The 21787-nt window shown below is 42.2% G+C and overlaps 1 protein-coding gene across 17 annotated transcripts in view; it reads left to right on the top strand.

Annotated features, from left to right (window-relative positions):
* BRSK2 (BR serine/threonine kinase 2) overlaps nucleotides 1-21787 on the top strand; it is a 404628-nt gene that overhangs the window by 267747 nt on the left and 115094 nt on the right. For all 17 annotated transcript variants that reach the window (XM_083718472.1, XM_083718481.1, XM_083718480.1 and 14 more), the window contains exon 3: nucleotides 15412-15497. In XM_083718472.1, coding sequence (XP_083574598.1) covers nucleotides 15412-15497 — 86 coding nt within the window. The remainder of the gene's footprint in view (nucleotides 1-15411; nucleotides 15498-21787) is intronic.

The raw sequence follows: 21787 nt of genomic DNA, 5'->3' as shown, positions 1-21787 counted from the left end.
TAGTCTGGGACACTTTCGGTACAAGAAAAAGTCCTCTTATGTTGCTGTCTAGTAGACAGCATACTAGATACATAGCTAAAGGTAAAGGACCCCTGACAGTTAAGTCCAGTCACAAACGATTCTATAGCTGCGGTACTCATCTCGCTTTACTGGCCAAGGGAGCCGACGTTTGTCTGCAGACAGTTTTTTTCCGGGTCATGTGGCTAGCATGACTAAGCCACTTCTGGTGAACCAGAGCAGCGCACAGAAATGCCGTTTACCTTCCCGCCCGAGCGGTACCTATTTATCTACTTGCACTTTGACATGCTTTCAAACTGCTAGGTTGGTAGGAGCTGGGACCAAGCAACGAGAGCTCACCCTGTCGCAGGGATTTGAACCGCCAACCTTCCGATTGGCAAGCCCTAGGCTCAGTGGTTTAGACCACAGTGCCACCAGTATCTACTATTAAGGAATATATAGGGAACCTCACGTGCATCTCTTTGGAAACTCACCTTGTTATTATTTTCCCCTCCTCTTATATCCCTGTGATTATTTCCTCCTCCACTTCATTCAGTGACACCAAATAAGGGAGTTCTCTGTTTTAAAAGGCAGTGTTGGGGTGGAGAGAGAAGAATCTTTATATAGCCTCAAAGAGATGATACCCTTAGTTTCTAGGCAGTGGCGGCAGCAGCAGCAGCAGCTGGATACCAAATGATTAATGAGCGTATGCTCTGTGTGTGAGTGAAGATGTGCAAGCACAGAGCACAACTAGCTATGGGGACCCTCCAGGGAAAGGTGGGCAGCTCTGGTATGGCATGGTGGTGGGCGGCTTAGATAGAGCTGACTGCACAGAGGCAGCAGCTCTTAATGATGCTGATGTCTTAATCATCACAGCTGCACTGGTGGCCCCTGTGTGAAGATATATTGTGCCCCCGCATTGCTCTGTTGAACAAAGGAGCTAAAATGCTCAGCTTGACCCCTTCGTGTTTAGTGGGTCTTGGAACCCAAAAGGACCGACTGTGCTAAAAGAAAATGCAGGGTGCCAGAGCAAGGAAAGTGGAAGAATAAGATTCCCTTTTAACCCATTGACAGCCACATTCCACTCTCGCGGCTTTGCTGCAGCAAAACATGTTGTAAAAAGAACCTGGATTCAATTAAATATGAAGATATTTATGATTCTGTGCGTTCCAGTAGAAACAAATCCTTGGCTTAACTTACGTTTCACAGTAGGATTGGTTGGGAAATTGATTTCCCATCCTGTGTGAATTTCTTTCTTGTTTTCTTGTTGCAAAAACAAAAAACAAAATGTGGCTTTGAGATTTCCTGTTGAAATGGTAAATACAGGCTAGGGTTGCCTTCCATCTCACCCCACCCCATCCCAGCAAGACTACCAGCTACTTTAATGGTTGTGCAAGAGGCAGAAATGTAGCAGATGATGTTTTCCCTGTTACTCCATCCTCATGCTGCAAAAGTTTCTAAAAACTGCTACATTTCTGACTGATGTACGTACCTCTTTAGACAAAGAAGCCCGGAAAGTGGGTTGTTGTTGGTTTGAATATAATACAAGGACTTTAAAGAATAGGTTTTTTTGTAATTTAGAAAGAACAAAAAATAAAATAAAAATCACTTTGGATGTGGTTTGAAAATGGCGGCAGACGTGCTCTGCATTGGAATCATAATGTTGAAAGAGAAACAGCCTCCCTCCGTTCGGAGCCCTCAGGCAATCTATAACATATGTAAAGGATTGTGGCATATATGTACTTTGAAGACTATCTATGGCAGCTCGTTGCTCATGACAAACAAGTTCTTTCTTCCTTTTTGTACTTGTCTGCCCATAAGTAGAGTCTGATATTTAGACCCACTTGACCCACATTGTAGAAGCGACTGCAAATTCTGCTTGTGAAGTTGAATCAGGCCATATTCTCCCATAGGGCAGGAAACCAGCATGGCCTAGGGAGGGGGAGGGGCCACCAGGATGGAGGCTAAAATGGTGACAAAAACTATATGTTGTTGTAGGTGCTTTCATAGGTTGCAGACTGGAGGCCAGGCAAATTGGAGGAACAGAGTAGGCTCAGTTCCACAGAAGGTAAGAGAGAGGGATACTGGGATATTTACACCCAGCATGGTCTCTGGAGCAGAGTGGAGGAGCCAATGTATCCACTGTTAGCAGCATCCTTCTAAACCAGTATGAGAGACTTGGCTGATGGCATTCCTCTCTGTAATGAGACAAGTTTCTAGAATAGCAGTAGAGCCAATGTGGTGCCCTCCAGAGGTTGTTGGACTACAACATCCATCATCCTTGGCTATCATGCCTTGGTCTGATGGAATTTGTAGTTCAGCAACATCTGGAGGGTCCCATGGTTGCTGGCCATGCTCTAGAATCACTCCCATGGTTTTCTTCTTGGTACAGAATTAAGGATGCAACCCTAAATACCCTTATGAGAGTAAGTCTTGTTGACTATGCTGTAAGGCAAACAACAATGCAGTAAAAGTGCAGGATGGAAGTTGGTGTGGTTGGGGAAGCAAAGCAAATGTTATGAAAGTTGCTATTTTGCACTTGACAGAAGTTGCTGCTGTGGCATTTGACAAATGAAATAACACTGAAGAAGAAGTTAAAAAAAAAAGATTGGGCAGAATGACTTTGGATGGAGAGCAGGTGTACCCTACTTGACCTCTGCACTCCGAGTGTACAGGTTCATTGCCGCCTGTCACCCTACTGCATGGTTTTGAACAGCAAGGAACAAGATTTGTAAATTGTTTGAAACAGGGAAACATATACATCTTAAGAGCTCCTTGTAGGCAAAACAAACTGTGGAGGGTGTGGACTGTTTGGGTAGCCAGCCTCTAGCAAACTTGAGTAATTCTGCAAGCAGGTGAAGGAGGTGCCCCAAGCTGGCTTTCCTCCACTTGATAAAATTCAACCGCGAAAATGATACTACTAAAGAAGCCATTCTCTTACAGAAAGAGATGAGTTTGGGCAGGGTGAGGATGGTGTGTGCACCTATGTGTGTTTGTGTGCACGCGTCTGCATGCCAAGGATAATTCAGAAAGCCATAAACACCAGTGGCTAGAGGACTGTGCTTTCTGTGGCTTCCCCTATACTTTCCTCCTAGAATTGGCGTCTGCTTGATATTGATTGGCTGGCAAAATGTCACCCTTGTCCCCACTAATGAGAGGGATCTGTGGGTGGCAGTATGTGGGGGAAGCAGGAGAGGCTTTATAACCTGAAAACAAAATGATCTTTCCTGGCTGCTTTGATCACTCAGCTCCCTGCCAGGTAGGATCCTGGATGGCAATAGCACTGATGGGAAGATTTGCTGCTGCTGCTGTTCTGGCTGTCTCTACAAGGCAGGGGATGACGATGTTTTCACTGAGGGGGTCCAGGAAGTTTGTTGTCATTGCCTTTGTCACACAGTGAGCCTGAGGTGGTTCTGGGCTGAGCACAGACAGCTTTTTTTGCTGTCAAAACAGAGGCCGGTTTTGTGATATAATTTTTGCCTTTCTTTCTGCCCGTGTATGCGTGCTTGCTTTTCTTTGTGGTCTCATACTGTGCGGCCTGAGTTGCATACAATAACAGCCAGTGAAAGGTTTGAGCTGAAAATATAGCTATTTCTGCCATCCTCTCTACAGCTGCATGGGGATGTGTAATCATGCAAAGGTCTTTGGGGTGGGGGCAGGGGAAGAAGCTCTGTCGTATAAAGGTTTGTGTGAGTGTATGTGAGTGCAAATTCGCACACATTATTCAATATTTGCTCAGCAACTCTGTGCACAGCTCAGGATGCTTGGGAGGGGAAGCTGTGTGCTCATGAGATGGCAAGGGATCTTGCTGCGTTGAATTCTCAGAGGGCAGAAAGTGATTCTGGACACAATGGGGGAAAGGGAGCAACAAAGAACTCCAGCAGTGCTAGGCAGCAGAACAAAACGGTTGCTTTAAAACACCACAACATGTGAAAATTGGCCTATGGCATGCTCTGGAAATAGTCATGTATTTGCAGGCTGACATCTGAAATATCAGCAAGGCCTTCTTCTCTGTACAGGGCAATTCTTATACCTATATGATGTGTAACTACGGCAAAGGATAAGAAGGTAGTTTTGCTTTTGAAAGGGGATGGAAACATAATCAGACCTGTGGAATTCATTTGTCCTTCAGCTGTACATACTAGCCCACAATGAAAGCAACAGTGGTTGTGGGACCAGGTAGTGAGCATGACTGGAATCATCCTACACAGGTCTTTTCAAGGAATCCAGCCTCTACATTTCCACTTTAACACTTAGCCTGAAACCATGGATTTCCCCCTCTGTTCATAGGATGCATATCATGATTTTCTCTCTCTTTTATAAGTTCATTTTTTTAAACCACCAAATTGCATCCATTTAGAATAGGCCAAACACTCAAATCTAAATAAAAGCTTACTGGAATAGTAAAGCCTTTAACCTCTTTTTAAATCTCTGCAGTGATGAACTTTGGTAGGCTAGTCTGGATGCTTTTAAACTATGCACATAATGCTTATTGGAATGGGGCAGGAACACAGTAATAGCATTTTTGGTACTCCAGGTGAGCCTTCCCTAACCTGATGCCTTCCATATGTTTTGGACCTCAGCTCTCATCATCTCTGACCATTGACCATGCTTGCTGCAGCTGATGGGACCTGGAGGGCATGCTTGCTGCAGCTGATATGGAGGGCACCATTGCTGGGGGAAACCGAACTAGGTGACACACACCACTAAACAATGGAGCTCCTGGGCCTTTCCCCTCATTCCTGCTCCTCAGCCTCTCCTCTCTTCCTGCCCAGCATTCTTTCACATACTGATTTCCAGTGAAGAACTGTGCAGCCACTTGTGCCTGCTTCTGAGCCTCTCACCTTGTATAAGGTGAATAAAATATGGGGGGCAGGTAAGCCCTACCCCACATAATCAGTCACATGATGCAGCACATACACACACCATTTGAATAGCAATGGCCTAGAAAAGGTGTCATTCCTATGTACTGGTACCCTAGGTTCGCTTTCAATACAGTGCTTGCAAGAGATGGTAAGAGGAAAAAATTGCTAAGGAGTTTGCAGGGGCTGAGTTCATGCACAACGTATTCCTCAAACACATTTGATTTAGGAGGGTTTCTTTCCCATCTCTCCCATATTACTCCACCTCCTGGTTTCCACATCTGTTTAAAAAGCTCATTGAGCTTGAACCCAAACATTGTTTCTGCTGCTGCAGCTGAAGGCCAAGAAAAGAAACAGGGTATGTTGCAGGTGTGGGTAACTCTGCCAGTTATAACCAAGTCTGTTGCAACCCCGCTGGGGAAGAGGGGTAAAGCTAGGTCAGCATAGCTTCATCAATCACTGGAGTGCATTTGGCACAACTTCAGCCAAGGCCTTCCCTTCCCTCACATCCCCTGCTTTCATAGCAGACGGGGCGAGAAAAGTGCAGACTTGACTTTTTGATTGTGCATGTGCTGTCCTTTGGCTTTTCTCAGAGGCCCTGGATAATAGTGTGCAGTGGTTCTGTTTTCCTTGTACAATGTCACGGATCCTCTTGAGTATTGTCATTTTGTTTCAACAGCATGTACTTATTTTTAATGGAAGGAGAATTACCGTGGGGTGGGGGAGTCTGAATGTGGGTGCTTCTGTCAGTATCAGACTGAGGCATTTCAAACATAATACGTTCCTTTCTGTAGTGCTGAAAGGTTAGGAAAACATACTGCTACTCCTTCAAGCTCCCTCTTTGTTACAGGGATGCATTGGGGCAAACAAGGTGTGTGTGTGTGTGTGTGTGTGTGTGTGTGTGTGTGTGTGTGTGTGATGTTTAAAACTTTAATTGGATTTTTAAACATTTAACTCAGATTTTTGGAATTTATTTTTTATAATGAATTAAATGACCTACTGGTTTCCTGTCTGCTAGTGGGCCAAGTTCAAGGTTCTTGTATTGGTAAAAGCCCTGAATAACAAAATCTAGGATACTGAGATAATCTGGGGGGGAGCACTATTAGTGGTCCCCCATGGACCAGAAGCACGACTCATGCATTCAGTATTGTGAGCCCAACTCCACAGAATGTCCTCCATTTGTATTTTTCATATTCTTCTGTAAGCCACTTTGAAACGTTTGATGAAAAGTGCCATACAAATCTGTTTTTTAAAAAAATTGCTTAGGTCCAATGAGAGTTCCTATCCCTGAGTGGTTTTGGTTAGAGTTGGTGAGGAAGTTAAAGGAAGGTCAGTGCGGAAAGTTCCCCCAACATTACTGCTGTGGAAGGTATTGTATTGGAGACAGATCTGGGTTCCAGCTCCAGAGAGGCTAATTCTGCTGAGTGTTGTCACAGAGCTGTATGTCAGATGGTTGATTTGCCATGTACTATTGGACAGCTGATTATCCTACATGCTGAATTAATAAATCCATGTTGTCAGTTTTCATCATGGCTGCCTGCCTTCAGACCAGGCATTATTTAAAGAGACATGCACTGCAGATAGATGCCACACTTGAACATGTTGGCTTTCTGATTGGTGGCTAAAACGAAAATAGTTGAATGTAATGATGTATTAAGTAGTGATTCTGAGCTGGGACAGCTGTGTAAGTAAGGCTAGAAATGTTAAACAAAAGCAGAATTTATTATAATTTGTTGTTATAAAATTACATTTTCATGCATAGGGGTTGTGCTGCTTCACTAGCAATGGAGCTTTGTTATGGTGAACTTTCCTTATTCCAATATATCACAAGCAAGAATCATAGACCCATAACATGTATGGAGGAAGTCTCCTACTTCAGATTACGTTTCCCCTCCTATGCTTTTTCAGTTGATTAAGTGATTCCTCAAATGCATGTTGATCATCAACTCAAACATGGCTTGAATCGTTTGTAAATTCCCATGATGTGACAAAGAGTCATCTAATGGTGGGTTGAGGGGGAAGGGATAAATGGCCTTTCCCTGGCATTTAGAATACCCAGAGATAGTGCTTGGAGTTCCAAGCAAAGACCTATTAATTGTAGTGGGGCACTCTGTTCCTTTCTTAGTACCAGCTCAAGGGCCTTGTGATTACTGGTAAATCAGTTGCTGTGCAAGTTGGCCATGAACTGGAGGAGGAGGGTGTGGGAACTAAAATTTGTATCTCAGTACTTAGGCTGATGCTGGCAATTTCAAATTTACTTTTGCACTCCCTGGCCTGAGTGATTGGAAATGTTCCCCAGTTCCCCCATCCCTTCCTACTGCCTCTGCGGAGAGGGCAGCCTTTCAGCTTTCTGCTATATAAGGAAGGGCCTGCTGGGAGTGAGTGTGAAACAGACGGACAGAATAAGGTAACACTAGCTTCTGTTTCTATCCATTGATGGAGCAAACATTTGCAGTTCCATCTTTTCTCAACTAACTCAGTCACCAAAAAGTGAGGGAAATGAATGTAAAAGACATGTGGAACATCCAGAAGAGACAGGCATAGTATTTGCCTCTTAGAAACATAGGGTGGGCTCTGCAGATTGTGTTGCGAGTTAGGATATTGGAAATAAAGTGCTGTTTTCTCACTGACATCCATGCATGTGAATTGAGCTTAAAGCATAGAGAAGCCAGTTCTCCTGGAGGAAAAGGGCTGGAGATGAGGACATAAGTGAAGATTTTGCATTGTTCCTGCTAAGGGAAATGTTGCCTTTGTGTTAGTCTCTTTCATTAGCAGAGTCAGTGAAGCATCTTACTAGCTAATCAACTCCCTGCTTAGACCCTAAAAACCTCTAATTGGCACCTGCAAGGTCATAAAGCAAGTGATATGCCTTTGTGTCCATTTCGAAGTCATTTCTGACCCCTCTCTCCGGCCAAATGCTTTTGCCATGACCTGGACAAAGCCCCTTGCAGGAAAGGGGGACAAAAAAAAAAACAAACCAAAGCGAATCTGGAATCCTCTCTTGGGGACTGGGATTTGTGTGGCAGATGGATGTGTCTTTTTAACATTATGCAAATGTCACTCCATGATTCTGATTTACTGCAGGCTCCTGGAGCCTCTCTCCAGCCTAGCAGTTTGAGGCTTGTCTTGCTCTCTGATAATTGTATCTGCATTAAAGCAGTCAGCCCTGCAGGGCTCCACTCTCATCCTTCCTGGCTCGGAGCCAGAAAGCAATATGTGGGTTTCCTGGTGCAAGGAGGCATAAAAGTGGTACCAATCGTTGGCAAAGGTGAAGGAAAGAATGCACGGTTGTATCCCGTACTTAAGATCTGTTTGGTTTTATTTCAGAGGCTTCATACTGATTGTGTGATTACATGGATTTCCACTGTGTTCTCCTAACCAATCCAGTGATAGAATTACTACAGTCTCTGTCTGCCCTATATCAACCACTGGTGTTTCCCTGGAAATGTGAAATCCTGTTCTTAGGCAGACATTTGCTGCTGCAGAGATAATTTTGGAAACATGGCTACACTTTAAGCTTTTGATAGAACTGCTACACAGTGTCTTTGCAATGTTTGCAATAGAATGGGGAAAGAGTTAACAGTGACATTGTATCAATTTCCACAGCAATCTGGATAGAGATCTTGTCATTATCCCTGGCTTTCAGTATTTAATTCAGTTACATGGGAAAGCAATAATAAATACAGACAGACATTTCATTTGAGAGAGCAAAGACAAAGGCAGGTGAAATTTATTATCCTCATGTTGTTCTTGCAGTTTTAGCAGAGTCTGATTTCCCCTGTTTCCAGGTAGTACAATCCAGAGTTGATAGCTGTTACAATTTTACCAAATACCTCATGTCACCAATGGGGGATGTAAGTCATAGAGAAATCATTGACTTGTTGAAGGTCACAAAGAAAGCAGGGGCCAATTCAGGAATGGAAGCACTGCCTGGGTGTTCTAATATAATCACTAGACATGCTGGTTTGGAAGTGTTTTTAGGGCCTATGTTATCTAAGACAGAAATTATTTTCACTCATGAAAAATAGACTTTTATTAAAATCAGTCCCTAATGTATCTATCAAACACTGATAGGCAACTTCCTGCTTCTAGCTTATGTTAGATTTGGCTCAGCAAACAAGTCAGGCTAGATCCAAGAAAATCCAAAATCATTTGAATCCACCCCCACCCCCAAAAAAACCCAACCCAGCTTCAGAAGTTTCCTACCTCTGCCTCCCCTTCCTAATAATAATAATAATAATAATAATAATAATAATAATATCCCCAATGCAACCTGCCAAGGGCAGAACTTAGAGTGGTGCTCCAGCCACAGAATGATGAATGGAGGAAGATCAGATCTGCCACTGCTATTGCCATTGCAGTAGCTTCTGAGAAGACTAAATTTCCCAAGAGCCACTAATGCCTGTGTCCTTGCACACCACCAATGCCTCTAGAGAGAGAGAGGAGGGAGAGACTTGATTTTATTCTTTCCATGTTCCCACAGCTGGAATGACATTGCTATTGCCCTAGCTGCCAAGTCTTGTTAAAGGAAAGGAAAGTGGAGGATTATATGACTAAGCAGGAATTCTTTTGTGTCTTAGATTTTAATCTGAGCTGTTGAAGAATTGGAACCTCATAATGCTATTATTTCTCTGAGGTGAGAAATATGAACTTCTGAAGCTCCTATCCAGGCCTAAGCCTAGCAAGCTTCTTTGACTTCTGTGACTCTACCGTAAAAGATGGCTTTCAGTACTCCATCCCATTTAGGTGTGGCCAGGAAAGAAGCTCAGTGCTTTGCAGACTGGGGTTGGCTCTCTGAGTCCCACTTGAGTTTCATTAGACAAAATAAGTGGGCTGCAAAGTGATACAGCACAGAGAGGGGAGGAACATGCTTCCCATTCCAGACTCCAAACTTGCTAAGGAAGTGGATATGGGGAGATTAGCTCCCACTTCAGAGGTGTCCTTGATTTACTTTCTCCCATTCAGCAAACAACCTGCCTTTTCTGATGCCAGAAAGTGCTGCACCTCTGGGCAGATAATGTTGTGGTTTGGGCAAATATACTAACTGCCCCAGTACTGAATGGCAAAGTCAGCAGTGAGAGGCAGACCATTGCCTCCATTTCCCCTTTGGAAGGGAGCTTCGGGATTATGGGGAGGAGTAATATTTCTATCACTTATCCTCAAACCAGGAACCAGTTTCAGGAGGGGCTTGGAAGGAAGGGGACAGTGCTTAGCATTTACCTTTTACCAACTCCCACCCCAAACATATTTTCTGGATGGGGTGAAAGAAACATTTATACTTTCCTTCCTACAGCCCAGAGGCCACATTTGTTTTAGGGGTATGGTGCTAGGTTTGAAAAAGAAGACCAGGACTCATCACTAGTTCTGATTAAGGCAACAGCCTGAACAATAAATGGAAAGAGTGGAAATTTTTCATTTAGCTAATGCAGTTTTAAAAGCTGGGAACCATGCTGACATTCACATATGATGTAAAAAGCATAAGAAAAGCTCAAGGGTGCTTTTGTTGTCTCTTGTATAGTATGAGCACAAGGGCTCATTCTTATAACCACTTTAGTGAAATGAGTGTCAAAGAGTTAGTAGTTAGCAGTGAGTTCACAATGGTCTGCCAGTACGTTTCCAAGCACAATTCAAAGTGTTGGTGCTGACCTTTAAAGCCCTAAATGGCCTCGGCCCTGTATACCTAAAGGAGTGTCTCCACCCTCATTGTTCTGCCTGGACACTGAGGTCCATCTCTGAGGGCCTTGTAGCAGTTCTCTCACTGCGAGATGTGAGGTTACAGGGAACCAGGCAGAGGGCCTTCTCGGTGGTGAAGCCCATCCTGTGGAACACCCATCAGGTGCCAAGGAAATAAATAGCTATCTGACTTTTAGAAGACATCTGAAGGAAGCCCTGTTTTGGGAAGCTTTTAATATTTGATGTTTTATTCTGTTTTTAATCTGTTGCGTGGCAAGTTCCCGCCCCCCACCAGGATAAATAAAGACACGAGACACCATAATTAAGGTTAATTGGGTGAATTAGGCCACAACTTTATTGAATTCAGGAATGAGAGGCATTGGCTTAGGCATTGGTCCTATCGACTATCCGGCTCCACCCCATTTGCTGGAGACACGGGGAAGGGTTAACACTTTATCGGGGGAGTCTCCTGCCAAGGCACGTCGACTAGGAGCTCCCCCGGGTCACCGCTCTGGGGCGTGCCTTTGGCCCACACCTCCATAGGCTTCACACAGGGCCACGCCCCCCGGAGTCCTTTAACGGACCACCCTTCGCTCACTGGGGGGAGGTGATGGCGTTCCTCCCCCCACACACATCCTCTTAACCCCTTCTTACCAATGCCTACCGCCAATGCCGAAACGTTGTGACGAGTTGCTACGAGGTAGGCGAAAAACCAAAAGGCTACAAATTGCCAATTGGGAAAAATTCCTACCATGCCCCTTGCGGCAACAGACCGAAGTCCATAGCAAAGTCAAAGACCTACCTAAAGCATACCTAAAGGGAGGGAGGGAAAACGTGAGGGCTAGCAGGCGAAAAGAGGGCGAGCCCCCTCTGCACCGGTCCTAAATAGGGCAGACCCGGCCGGGATTCCTCTGTTTTTGTGGGGGCTGAAACCAGCCCCCGCTCATGTGGGGGTGGGCGTGAAGCCCGCAACCCCACCTCCTGGGCAGGCCGGAAGTGGCTTTGGGAGCCACCCAGAGTGGCTGGGGAAACCCAGCTGGATGGGCAGGTTATAAATAATAAATTAGTAGTAGTAGTAGTAGTAGTAGTAGTAGTAGTAGTAGTAGTAGTATCTGCAGACTTGGTAATCAAATGCCCTGATGACTTACCAAATCAGCAGTCAGGTCCCTCTTGGTGTCATAGGGAACCATCATCTGGGCCTCTGGAGAAGCAATCAGATAGCCACTTTGCCATGGATTTAGTGTTCATCACCTTCCTGTAGATTTTGTGTGCACCACTTAACCAGCAAAAGCTAATACAAATTACCTCTGCATGGGCAGACACCTTTTAATGACTCATGTTGCAGTTTCCTTCGATTCTCTGTTGGAGATGCTATTACTCAACGAACTCTTTTAAGTTCTGTCATGGTACATTCAACTGTAATCAGTGCTCATAATAAAGTTTTCCTACTAGCTTCTTCCCATGAGCAAACTGTTGATCAGACACCTTTTTTCTTGGTTCTTATTGACTTCTCACTACATAAAATATTATTCAAACCTAATCCAGAATTCTATAATGTGCCAGGAAAAAACATAGATATTTCTGCAGAATAACTGAGCATTTATTGAGTTTGCTCTGACCATTATAGTATTACTTACACCAGCCTGCATTAAACCATCAGAATTGTACACTATAGATGCATGTTCCTTTGTAGATTTTATTTGTAATGATCACTGCTTTGTTTTTAATATGAAAGTTTCTAGCCCTTGTTATTAAACTGTGGAAGCATTGGATAAGTGTAGCTTGAAAACTCAACAGAGAGTCTTGTGACAACTTAAAGGCTGACAATCTATTATAGCCTAGGTTTTTGTGGAGTCCACTTTATACAGTTTTTAAAAAAACTTTAAGGTGCCACAAGATCCTTAGTCTGTTTTCAGGGGGGAGGGGAGGCAAGACAGGTACCCCTCTAAAAAGAGGGTCACTTCCTAATGAATGAGAAATTTAAAAGTTAATGTAACTTACAGTAATTAAAAATATGTAGATCCTAGCAGTGGATTGTTTGTCGCAGAAGGTGAATATTTGCTCTTTTACCTCTCCTCCTCCACTTAGTGTTGAAAGTGAATCAGAGAAAAAGTATAACTGAGGCCTTTGTCTGAGCAACATAAGCCATACGTCTCTCTTTTTATGTGCCTGTTCATCTTAAGCTTTTGGACAGTAACTAAGAAGTGCCCTGAGAGAGCCCTAGCATCACATCTCTCACTTTGGTTGGACATGTTGCCACAGACATCAACAGCAGGGGGTTTTCAAAGACAATGTGCTGCAGGCCTTTCTGGAACAAAAAAAGAGGGGGGGGGAGGAGAGAGAAAATTATTGGTATGAACATAACACGTGTCAGGATCCAGTATCAGAAGTGCTCTAAGTCTTCTCCACAATGTATAAGATGAGAACTTGCCTTGCTGCTGGGGAGATGACCTGATTAGTTGTTACTGTTGTTTTGAAATGTTGAATGTTTTATGTTCCAATGCTGGAAAGAGGAAATGCACATCTTCCAGAGAACTATTTGCACGCACGCATGCACACACACACACACACAAAACCAGAAATATATTGGGTATATCTGATCTTCATCTCCATAGATTTAATGGATAGATTTGGGGAAGTTGTTGTCAGCTCCTGTTTTAGGAATAGGAAATTACAGAAATCTATGTGACAGCATTGTGGTGTGAATGAATAAGATATGAACTTTAAACCTATTATAGGACCCAGGGTAGCCTAGATCCAAAAAATGTGCTTTAGCTGTGGCACAGTACAAGTGGTGATCTCTGTTGCTGCCCTGCAGCCAAAGTAACATCCTAACCATGGCAGGTAGAATGAGGAAATCTATACTGGAGTCTAGAGCCAGGCAAGCGTTGCACCAGCTTTCCTGCTTTTCTAATTTTGGCCATCAGGAAAGTGTGCCAGAGCCTTTTTGACTCTTTCCAGACCCATGTCAATTGCCCATCCACAGGAAATTATGACACAACATGCTTCTAAACTTAGTTCAGAGTGGATTCCTTCTGGAGTTGTATCATTCTGCTTCTTGAGAGCCAAGTGCTCAGTCCCTCTAGATTTCCCTCTCAATTCATTGGGCCATGTAATTAGGGCATTAATAGTTTGTTATTACATAAGTGTACCTGCCAATCTGTTGTTCATGACCTGTAAATTCAGCCACAGTGACACTTAGTGAAACAAAATAAAACAGGTATTTGCTAATTTCATGTGCGCAATTAATTAAGGCCTATGGTTCAGCAGAAGAGATTAGCAAATCTGCCCCCATTTTTCCTCTATTCTGAATGTAAGAAGGTATCAAAATAGTTCTAGCATGATATAGTTGGGTTTTGCTCAGGATTTGCACATCAGACTTTGAAGCTTCGGATACCATATGAAAGAAAATTCAGTATTATTAAATGAATGGACGCTGTTTAAGAGTAAATGAGCTCACTTGGAGGCATTCCTCATCCATAAGACTTCAGAAATTGTATTCAATGTAGCAGTAAGGAGATTGTCCAATTTCTTCTCCTCCTGTGCACTGAGGTTCTCCCAATGCTCTAGAGCAGATTTGGGGAGGCACATGGTGAAAGGAGAGAGGAAAGTCTGGGAGAGATAGAGTTTTACTTTAGGATTTCTGAATACCACTTTTAGCTTGTTTAAGGGGGGGAGTAGTAGTTATCTTCATAAACATGAAAAGGTTGCTGTAGGCTTGTATTTTTATTGTATAATGTTGCTGTTGGTTTCTCTGCATCTATGTGCATGTAAGTGCCCACTAAGGATAGCACCTCATGTACATGAAGTGGGAACACTAACCCATGAAATCTTTTGCCACAATAAATTTGTAGTTTTTAAGGTGTCACAAAACTCTTTGTTGTTTTCGCTGCAATAGATGACATGGCAACCCCTCTAGAAATAATTTAAAGACCAACTAAGTTAGTTCTTGGTATGAGCTTTCGTGTGCATGCACACTTCTTCAGATACACTAGTGTATCTTCTTCAGATACACTAGTATATCTGAAGAAGTGTGCATGCACACGAAAGCTCATACCAAGAACTAACTTAGTTGGTCTTTAAGGTGCTACTGGAAGAAAAAAAAAAATTCTGTTTTGACTATGGCAGACCAACATGGCTACCTATCTGTAACTAGAAATAATTTGTTTGTGTAAACTTTGCATATCTGAGAAGCAGGCCTGGCTTCAGATTTTTTGGGGGAGGCAGGTGAGCTTACCTGGCGGCAGCACCGTAATGGGCTTGAGAAACCGAGCAGCTGCTCAGCTCCCTGACTCATTTCAGCACTGCTGCTGAGTAAGCCCACGAGAGCTTGGAGCACCCCCCCCCCCCAGATTCTCCCTTGAGCGTGTGAGTGGATTTACAAGCACTGCAGTGGGCCAGGGACATGAGCACACAAACCCTTGGCTCATGGTCTTAGAGGACCACCAACAGGGAAGCTAGCTCACTCACAAACACGACAGGGAGACTGGTGGGTAGAGGGCCATAGCCAGCAGAGAAGGGGAAGTAGTAGTGGGCACTGGAGGAGCAGGCAAGGTGTCAGCCATGGTAGGCCCTCCTGAGATGCCTGCACACAAGCAAATGCCCCAGCAAGTGTGTCCTAGTTCTGTGGAAGTTAATAACAATACTGTTGTTAATAATGTGTTTATTCATTATTACTAAGCACACATTCTTATTTCTATGCCCTGCCATTTCCTGAATTTTTACTTTGTTTTCTGTGTGGTAACTACACCGGGGGAAGTCAGTGGTACTTAAGGGATGGCAGTGGGTAATAACTGAAGACACACAGTAGTACAGATTCTTAATGTAGTCTTAAGACACAGATTCTAACAATTCCTTGTGTTTTGCTTATCTCTTTCAGGTGGAGCGGGAAATAGCCATCCTGAAGTTGATAGAACATCCGCACGTTTTAAAGCTGCACGATGTTTATGAAAATAAAAAATATTTGTAGGTATTATTCCTTTGCCAAGGGGGTGGGATGGGTGTGTGGGGAATGCATTAAGTATCTGTTAACATGGGATGTAGCCGACTAAATAAGACTGTACACAACAGGTGCACAAACCACAATAATTTCATTTTTATGCTTTCTCAACAAGGTTTTTAACAGTGCCTAAGTAGAGGTGTCGGGACGTGGGTGGCTCTGTGGTCTAAACCACAGATCCTAAGGCTTGCTGATCAGAAGGTCGGTGGTTTGAATCCCAGCGACAGGGTGAGCTCCCATTGCTCGGTCCCTGCTCCTGCCAACCTAGCAGTTCGAAAGCACATCAAGTGCAAGTAGATAAATAGGTACCACTCCAGCAGGAAGGTAAATGGTGTTTCCGTGCACTGCTCTGGTTTGCCAGAAGTGGCTTAGTCATGCTGGCCACATAACCCGGAAGCTGTACACCGGCTCCCTCAGCCAATAAAGCAAGATGAGCACCACAACCCCAGAGTCTTTCACGACTGGACCTAACGGTCAGGGGTTCCTGTTCCTTTACCTTTACCTTTAAGTAGAGGTGTAGAACTGGTATTTGTACTATGATGTGGTTCTCGACCGTTTCTCCAGCATGTTTTTAGCATAAAAAGTGATATAAATCCAGCAGGTATTCCTCTAAAAGCAATTGTGTATAGGAGATAATGATTATCACTGCCCAAGTTGCTTACTGATTTGTGGGGACATCGCTGGCAATATATATCAGTAGAGGAAGTAACGTAGCTTGATGGTACTAGGGTTGATGGTAGCAGTGCCTGATTTACATATAAGCTAAACAAACTATAGTTTAGGGCCCCACTCTCTTGAGGGCCCCTCAAAATATACTTCTTCTTAATTGTATTTCACTATTAATATACTTCTTCTTAATTGTATTTCAGTTCAACAATTACTTTGATAAAATATATATTTTCTTATGTGCTAATGGCTTTAGATACCTATTAAGTCCATCATAAATTACCATATAACATATATTCAACACATAAAACAGTGGCCATTTGTTGTTGGCAAAGGACAGCTGGACATATAAAGGGCCCCATTACCTTTAGTAGCTTAGGGCCTCATCAAACCTAAATTCGGCCCTGGATGGTAGTACAGAGTAGGAGCAAGCCATACCTCAGTGGCAGACCACCTCCATTGTATGCAGAAAGCCCTAGGTTCTGAGAATTGTCTCCTATTTGAAACTCTGGAGGACTGCTCTCTGTTGACAGTGCTGAGGTACAGTAGATGGACCAATGATCTGACTCTGAATTAGGCAGCTTCTTATGTTCTATGAGAAGGAAAAGGAAAGGGAGTGTTCAAGCTGGGCATAACTTATTCATAATCATCAAACCAGGGGTAGATAACCTTTCTGTTCACATTCCCTCATTCCAGGGATGGAGCCACAAAGGTGTTCCAGATTAACTAATATGGAATCAAAATATATATAAAAAAATCAAAAAGTTTGCCCTTCTTCAATTTTTATTTTGGCTGCCGCATATTAGATTTAGATTAGGGGAAATAAGCTTCCTTAGTTTTGATGGGGTTACTCTGCAATGAGTGTACAGAGGTTTTTTCTTTTCTTTTAGTACAACAGACCAATATACATAGCTGCTGTTCTGGAAAGCAAGTGAAAATTATTCTTTTTGGACTTTAGTGTGCTATACACATACTGTGGCTATATCAATAGATGTTCCTCTGTGTGTATGTATCCTTCCAATTTGTTCTCTGGTGGCTTAAAAATGTTTTTTCTTGAAGCTATATAAAAGAAAATTGTGGTTTTTTATTTAAAAAGCTATGATTTTTTATCAAATAAAATACTGCCCCTTCTGATTGTTCTAAAACTACATACAGAGCCATAACTCAGTGGTCCATATTAGACTCCTGTGTTGCATAAAGAGTGGAGAGGGAGCAATTGTAAAAGCCAGGAAAAAATAAGAGGAAGCAAACAGGAAGGAAGGAACTTTGAGAGGATGGATGTATAGGGCTTCAATAGGTGTCAGGAGGGGCATAAAATGAGGTCAGGAGCTATGTGCAGCCCTGGAACCACAGGTTGCCCATCGGTTATCTAAACCACAATTTAGATGATTACCAGAACCAAACCAGTGTGTGACTTTTCAAGGCCACTCATTGAGACTGCCTGCACTAGACTTTGGACGTGGGTTGCCCAACATCAAGTCTAGCAGATCTTGCAACCAATCAGTTTAATAAAGCACTTTGTCATTAAAATCTTTTTGAATATAAATTTGATTATGTCTCCCTTTTTGAAGTGCAATTAAAATCCCATAGTCAGTTGAGATACTGAAGGTTTTTTTGAGGGGTGGGGTTTGCTTGTACCAAATAAACCAGCAACTCTGTTCTGCTGTCTTTGCACGAATAATTAATATAGCTTGTCTGGAGCATTTTCACAGTGAGCCAGTGAGTCTGAACCATGGACAGAGTTTCTCAGAGTTTATTAGAAAGAAGCCCAAAATATTGAATTTCTTGCCAGACAGACATGCCATATTAATCTCCACTCACTTGTGTATTGCGGGGAGGGGCAATTATTTTTAAATGAGAAAGAGAAAGCATATGAGGAAACTAAATGGTGTCCCCCCCCCCCCAAGTTTCTAACTGTATTGCAAGCAAAGGGGTCTTTTTTTATTAAAGCTTTGCTGGAGGTAGCCCTTTTAATGTCACATCTCTGTAAGGGTATAATAATTGGTGAACCAAGAAAGAATGTTGCATGGATGTAATAATCCCATGTGGACCATACAACTGGAACAATGAATTTTTATCCAATAAGATTGTGCCAACAGTTCAAGGGTTGGTTTAGTAGAAGTGGTTGCAATTTATTTTGGTGTGAAAAATTCTCTTCAGCAGTGAACTGTGGCTACCAGCAATCTTTTGTCACTCTTAGTCTTTCTCCCCCCCTTCCCTCCCTCCCTCCCCCTTGAGGGTGTGTGTGTACACAAACTGCACACATAAAACACATACACAGAGAGAGAGAAGAGAGAGAGAGAGAGAGAGAGAGAGAGAGAGAGAGAGAGAGAGAGAGGTGTGTGCAGTAGTCAGTAAAGCGATGGGTGTTATTATTATTTTGTCACTGACTACATAAAATGTCTTAAAGCGACTTGACAATTGTACATAATTCCTACCTGTGCATAATAATTTACTATTTTGAAATCATTATGGTTTCTCTTGTAGGAAACTAATTGTTCTAAGAATGAGTAATTTAGGCCTAGGGGAGTGGTGGGTGGTTGCACAGTAAAAAAAACACCACCACCACCCAAAAAACACCACCTTAAGTCACAATCAGGAATCAGTGTCATATAATTGTGTTCCTCCCAAACCCATATCGTAAAAGGTCAATGAAGTTACATTTATCTTTATATGATTACCACATAGCTACATGGACTGATCATTTTGAAGTACAGCACTGAAAAGGTAGAAAGTACTATTGTTTGCATGAGGTGAAAGCAGAGCTTAGGCATGTCTACTCAGACATAAGTCCCATCATGTGTGTGTATTTATTTATGTATGTATAAAGGTAAAAAAGGTAAAGGACCCCTGGGCGGTTAAGTCCAGTCAAAGGCAACTATGGGGTGCGGCACTCATCTTGTTTCAGGCTGAGGGAGCCAGTGTTTGTCCACAGAGAGCTTTCCGGGTCATGTGGCCAGCATGACTAAACCACTTCTGGTGCAACGGGATCCCATGACAAGTGCCAGAGCACACGGAAACGCTGTTTAGTTTAGCTTCCGGCCGTAGTGTTATTTATTACCTTACCTTATGTATGTATGCAACAATCTTGTAAGGCAGTTTATGCTGAGTGGTAATGATATTCTCAAGGCTTCCTAATGAGCTTTGTAGATGAGCTTAAATTTGAATCAAGATTTCTTATATCCATGCTTATCCACAAAAGCTCATCTCACGGCAGATCTGTAAATTGTTAAATTGCCCTTGAACTCTTTGAAGTTGTTTTTACAACAGCCTAATCTTGTGTAGTTACGCCTAATCCTGCATAGGATTGCACTTTAAGTAGGGTTTGGTAGATCTGTTCATTACTGCTTTTTTCAGTTTCTCATTTTTTCTAGTCTTAAGTTCAATTCTCCACATGTCTGTATCAATTTGTGTTCATTATTGTTAATATATTTAGAAGTCCTCATGAAAATTCATCAGCATTTCAGTCTGAATTTCTCTTAATATACACATTTTTTAATGGAATTTCCCTTAATACACACATTTTTGCAAAGCAATTTCTCCAAATTATTCTCACTATCATATGCATTTTAATGCACATTTTATCATCGTAATTGCATTCTGAAATTCAATGGCTTTAAAACTGACAACAACATTGAATAGTTGTATGGATCTGAGCAGTTCATCCATCACAATCTAAACCTCAGTTGCTCCATCTGTAAAATGGGATTTAAAAAAGATGCATCTCAGAGAACTGGATCCTCAGATGAAGAATAGTTGTTGTCAGCGTATAAAAAGCTAGCTGTTATGATTAATTATGATAATTTAAGGAAAATTATGCTGATTTTGTGCTAAATGTCATTGCTCATTATTAAAACAAGTTTATAAGACTGGAAATATGGAAAGATAATCAATCAGTCAATGAGATTTGGATAATATTCAACAATGCAGGGGAGTGCCAGTGGAGGGATGACATGGTTCAAGGATGGAAGGAGGAATGCTGATGTTACTAAGAAATACAGCACAGCTCATCCCCATCTAATATGAGTCCCTGGTTACTGCATCACTTTTCCATTAAACTCCTTGCCTTGATGGCAATGCTGGTGGCATGGTTTCTTAGGCATATTATGAATTATGGTTGATATTTTGGACGCCAAAGACTAAGCATAATGCAGCGCTGGGGAATATTTCCTCGATAAATGTTAATTTCACAAATCATGTTTTACTTTTGGTTTATGATTTAATTTGTGACAGGGGGCTTTGGTTGAGTAGATTCCTAATGCAGCCATGAATCAAATCCTTTTTCTACAGTTTATTTAAGGCTGAAAATGCATTTGGGCAGGGGGAATTAAACATTTAGCAGCCTAGCTAAGCAAATGAGAAAACTCATTGTGCTACAATCCTGGTTTTCTTTCTAATGTGCAGAAAGGTCAAGTTGACTAGGAGGTGACCTACACATGCAATAGAATGATCCCTGGAATCTGGTTCAGATGGCAGTTGGGTCAATCTCAAGTTAAATGCTCTCCCGTTTAAAAAAAAGAAAAAAAGACAGCATTGCCTACACATGGAAAACTAGTATGCCAGAGTTTGGTCTAGTCTTCCCTATGATATGCTAATTTTCCATGTGAATGTAGCTTTTTAAATGGAGCATTCAAACCATGAGATCTCTCACCTGCACTCAGACAGGTATGGTCTGCTGCATGTGTGGATCAATTCTACATCACATTCTTTCCGGTGTTCTCCAAGCAGGAAGAGTCATTGCAGGAAAGTGAGTGAACAATGTGCCATGCTCAATGTCAGAGCCACAGCATAGTGCCAGCCCCTAATTGTGGGATGACCTATAAATAAATGCCAATGCCTCATTAATATCTATGGAAACATCTTTGTAATGTAAGAATTATTTCTAATTTTTCATCAGGGACCTAAAATATAAAAATTCAAAAAATACAAATCTTACTTTTTTAATAAAAAACCCCCACAACCTTATATTTTATTGAAAACATTTCAATCAAATTAAATCAAATATAAAAAAGGAAACAAAAAGTGCATAAAATGCAAAAAGATTGTGTCTGGACAATATAATGACATTTGGAATGCATTTATTTAAAAAGGTTATAAATAAATGGATTTATATTGGAATAATAATTTCACTTGTATACCTTTGTATTAGACAAGGATGTACAAAAATACAAATCTTACATGAGAAGTACCTTATTTTTTCTCCACAAGTTATCTGGTTTATAGCAATCAGAGTCATCTGAAAAGAAGATGCCACATGGAGTTTTATATGCCACTGAGTAGGGGTTTTTTTTTTCGGGGGGGGGGGTACTACTGCAATCCTCCTCATGGTGAATAAACCTTAGCCCATTTAGAGATTAATCAGGATACCAACATACTGGGCAACAAAAGCATAGCACGGTAATGGAATATAAGAGGAGCACAAATTCATCAGAAGGCAGAGTTAGGCACTTACACACAGAGAGATTCTTAAAACTAAAAGTCAGGAACATTGCAGGATTGCTAGGGAGCCCTGATAATTGGCCACTGGAGCGAAGGAAATTTGCTTCTTTGGAAAGGGCACTGGCTGATGGAATGTTCAGCTTGCCCAACA

This window comes from Podarcis gaigeae (assembly GCF_964106915.1).
Source record: "Podarcis gaigeae genome assembly, chromosome: 1".
NCBI classification, from domain to species: Eukaryota; Metazoa; Chordata; class Lepidosauria; order Squamata; family Lacertidae; genus Podarcis; species Podarcis gaigeae.
This window is presented reverse-complemented; position numbering and strand designations above follow the sequence as displayed.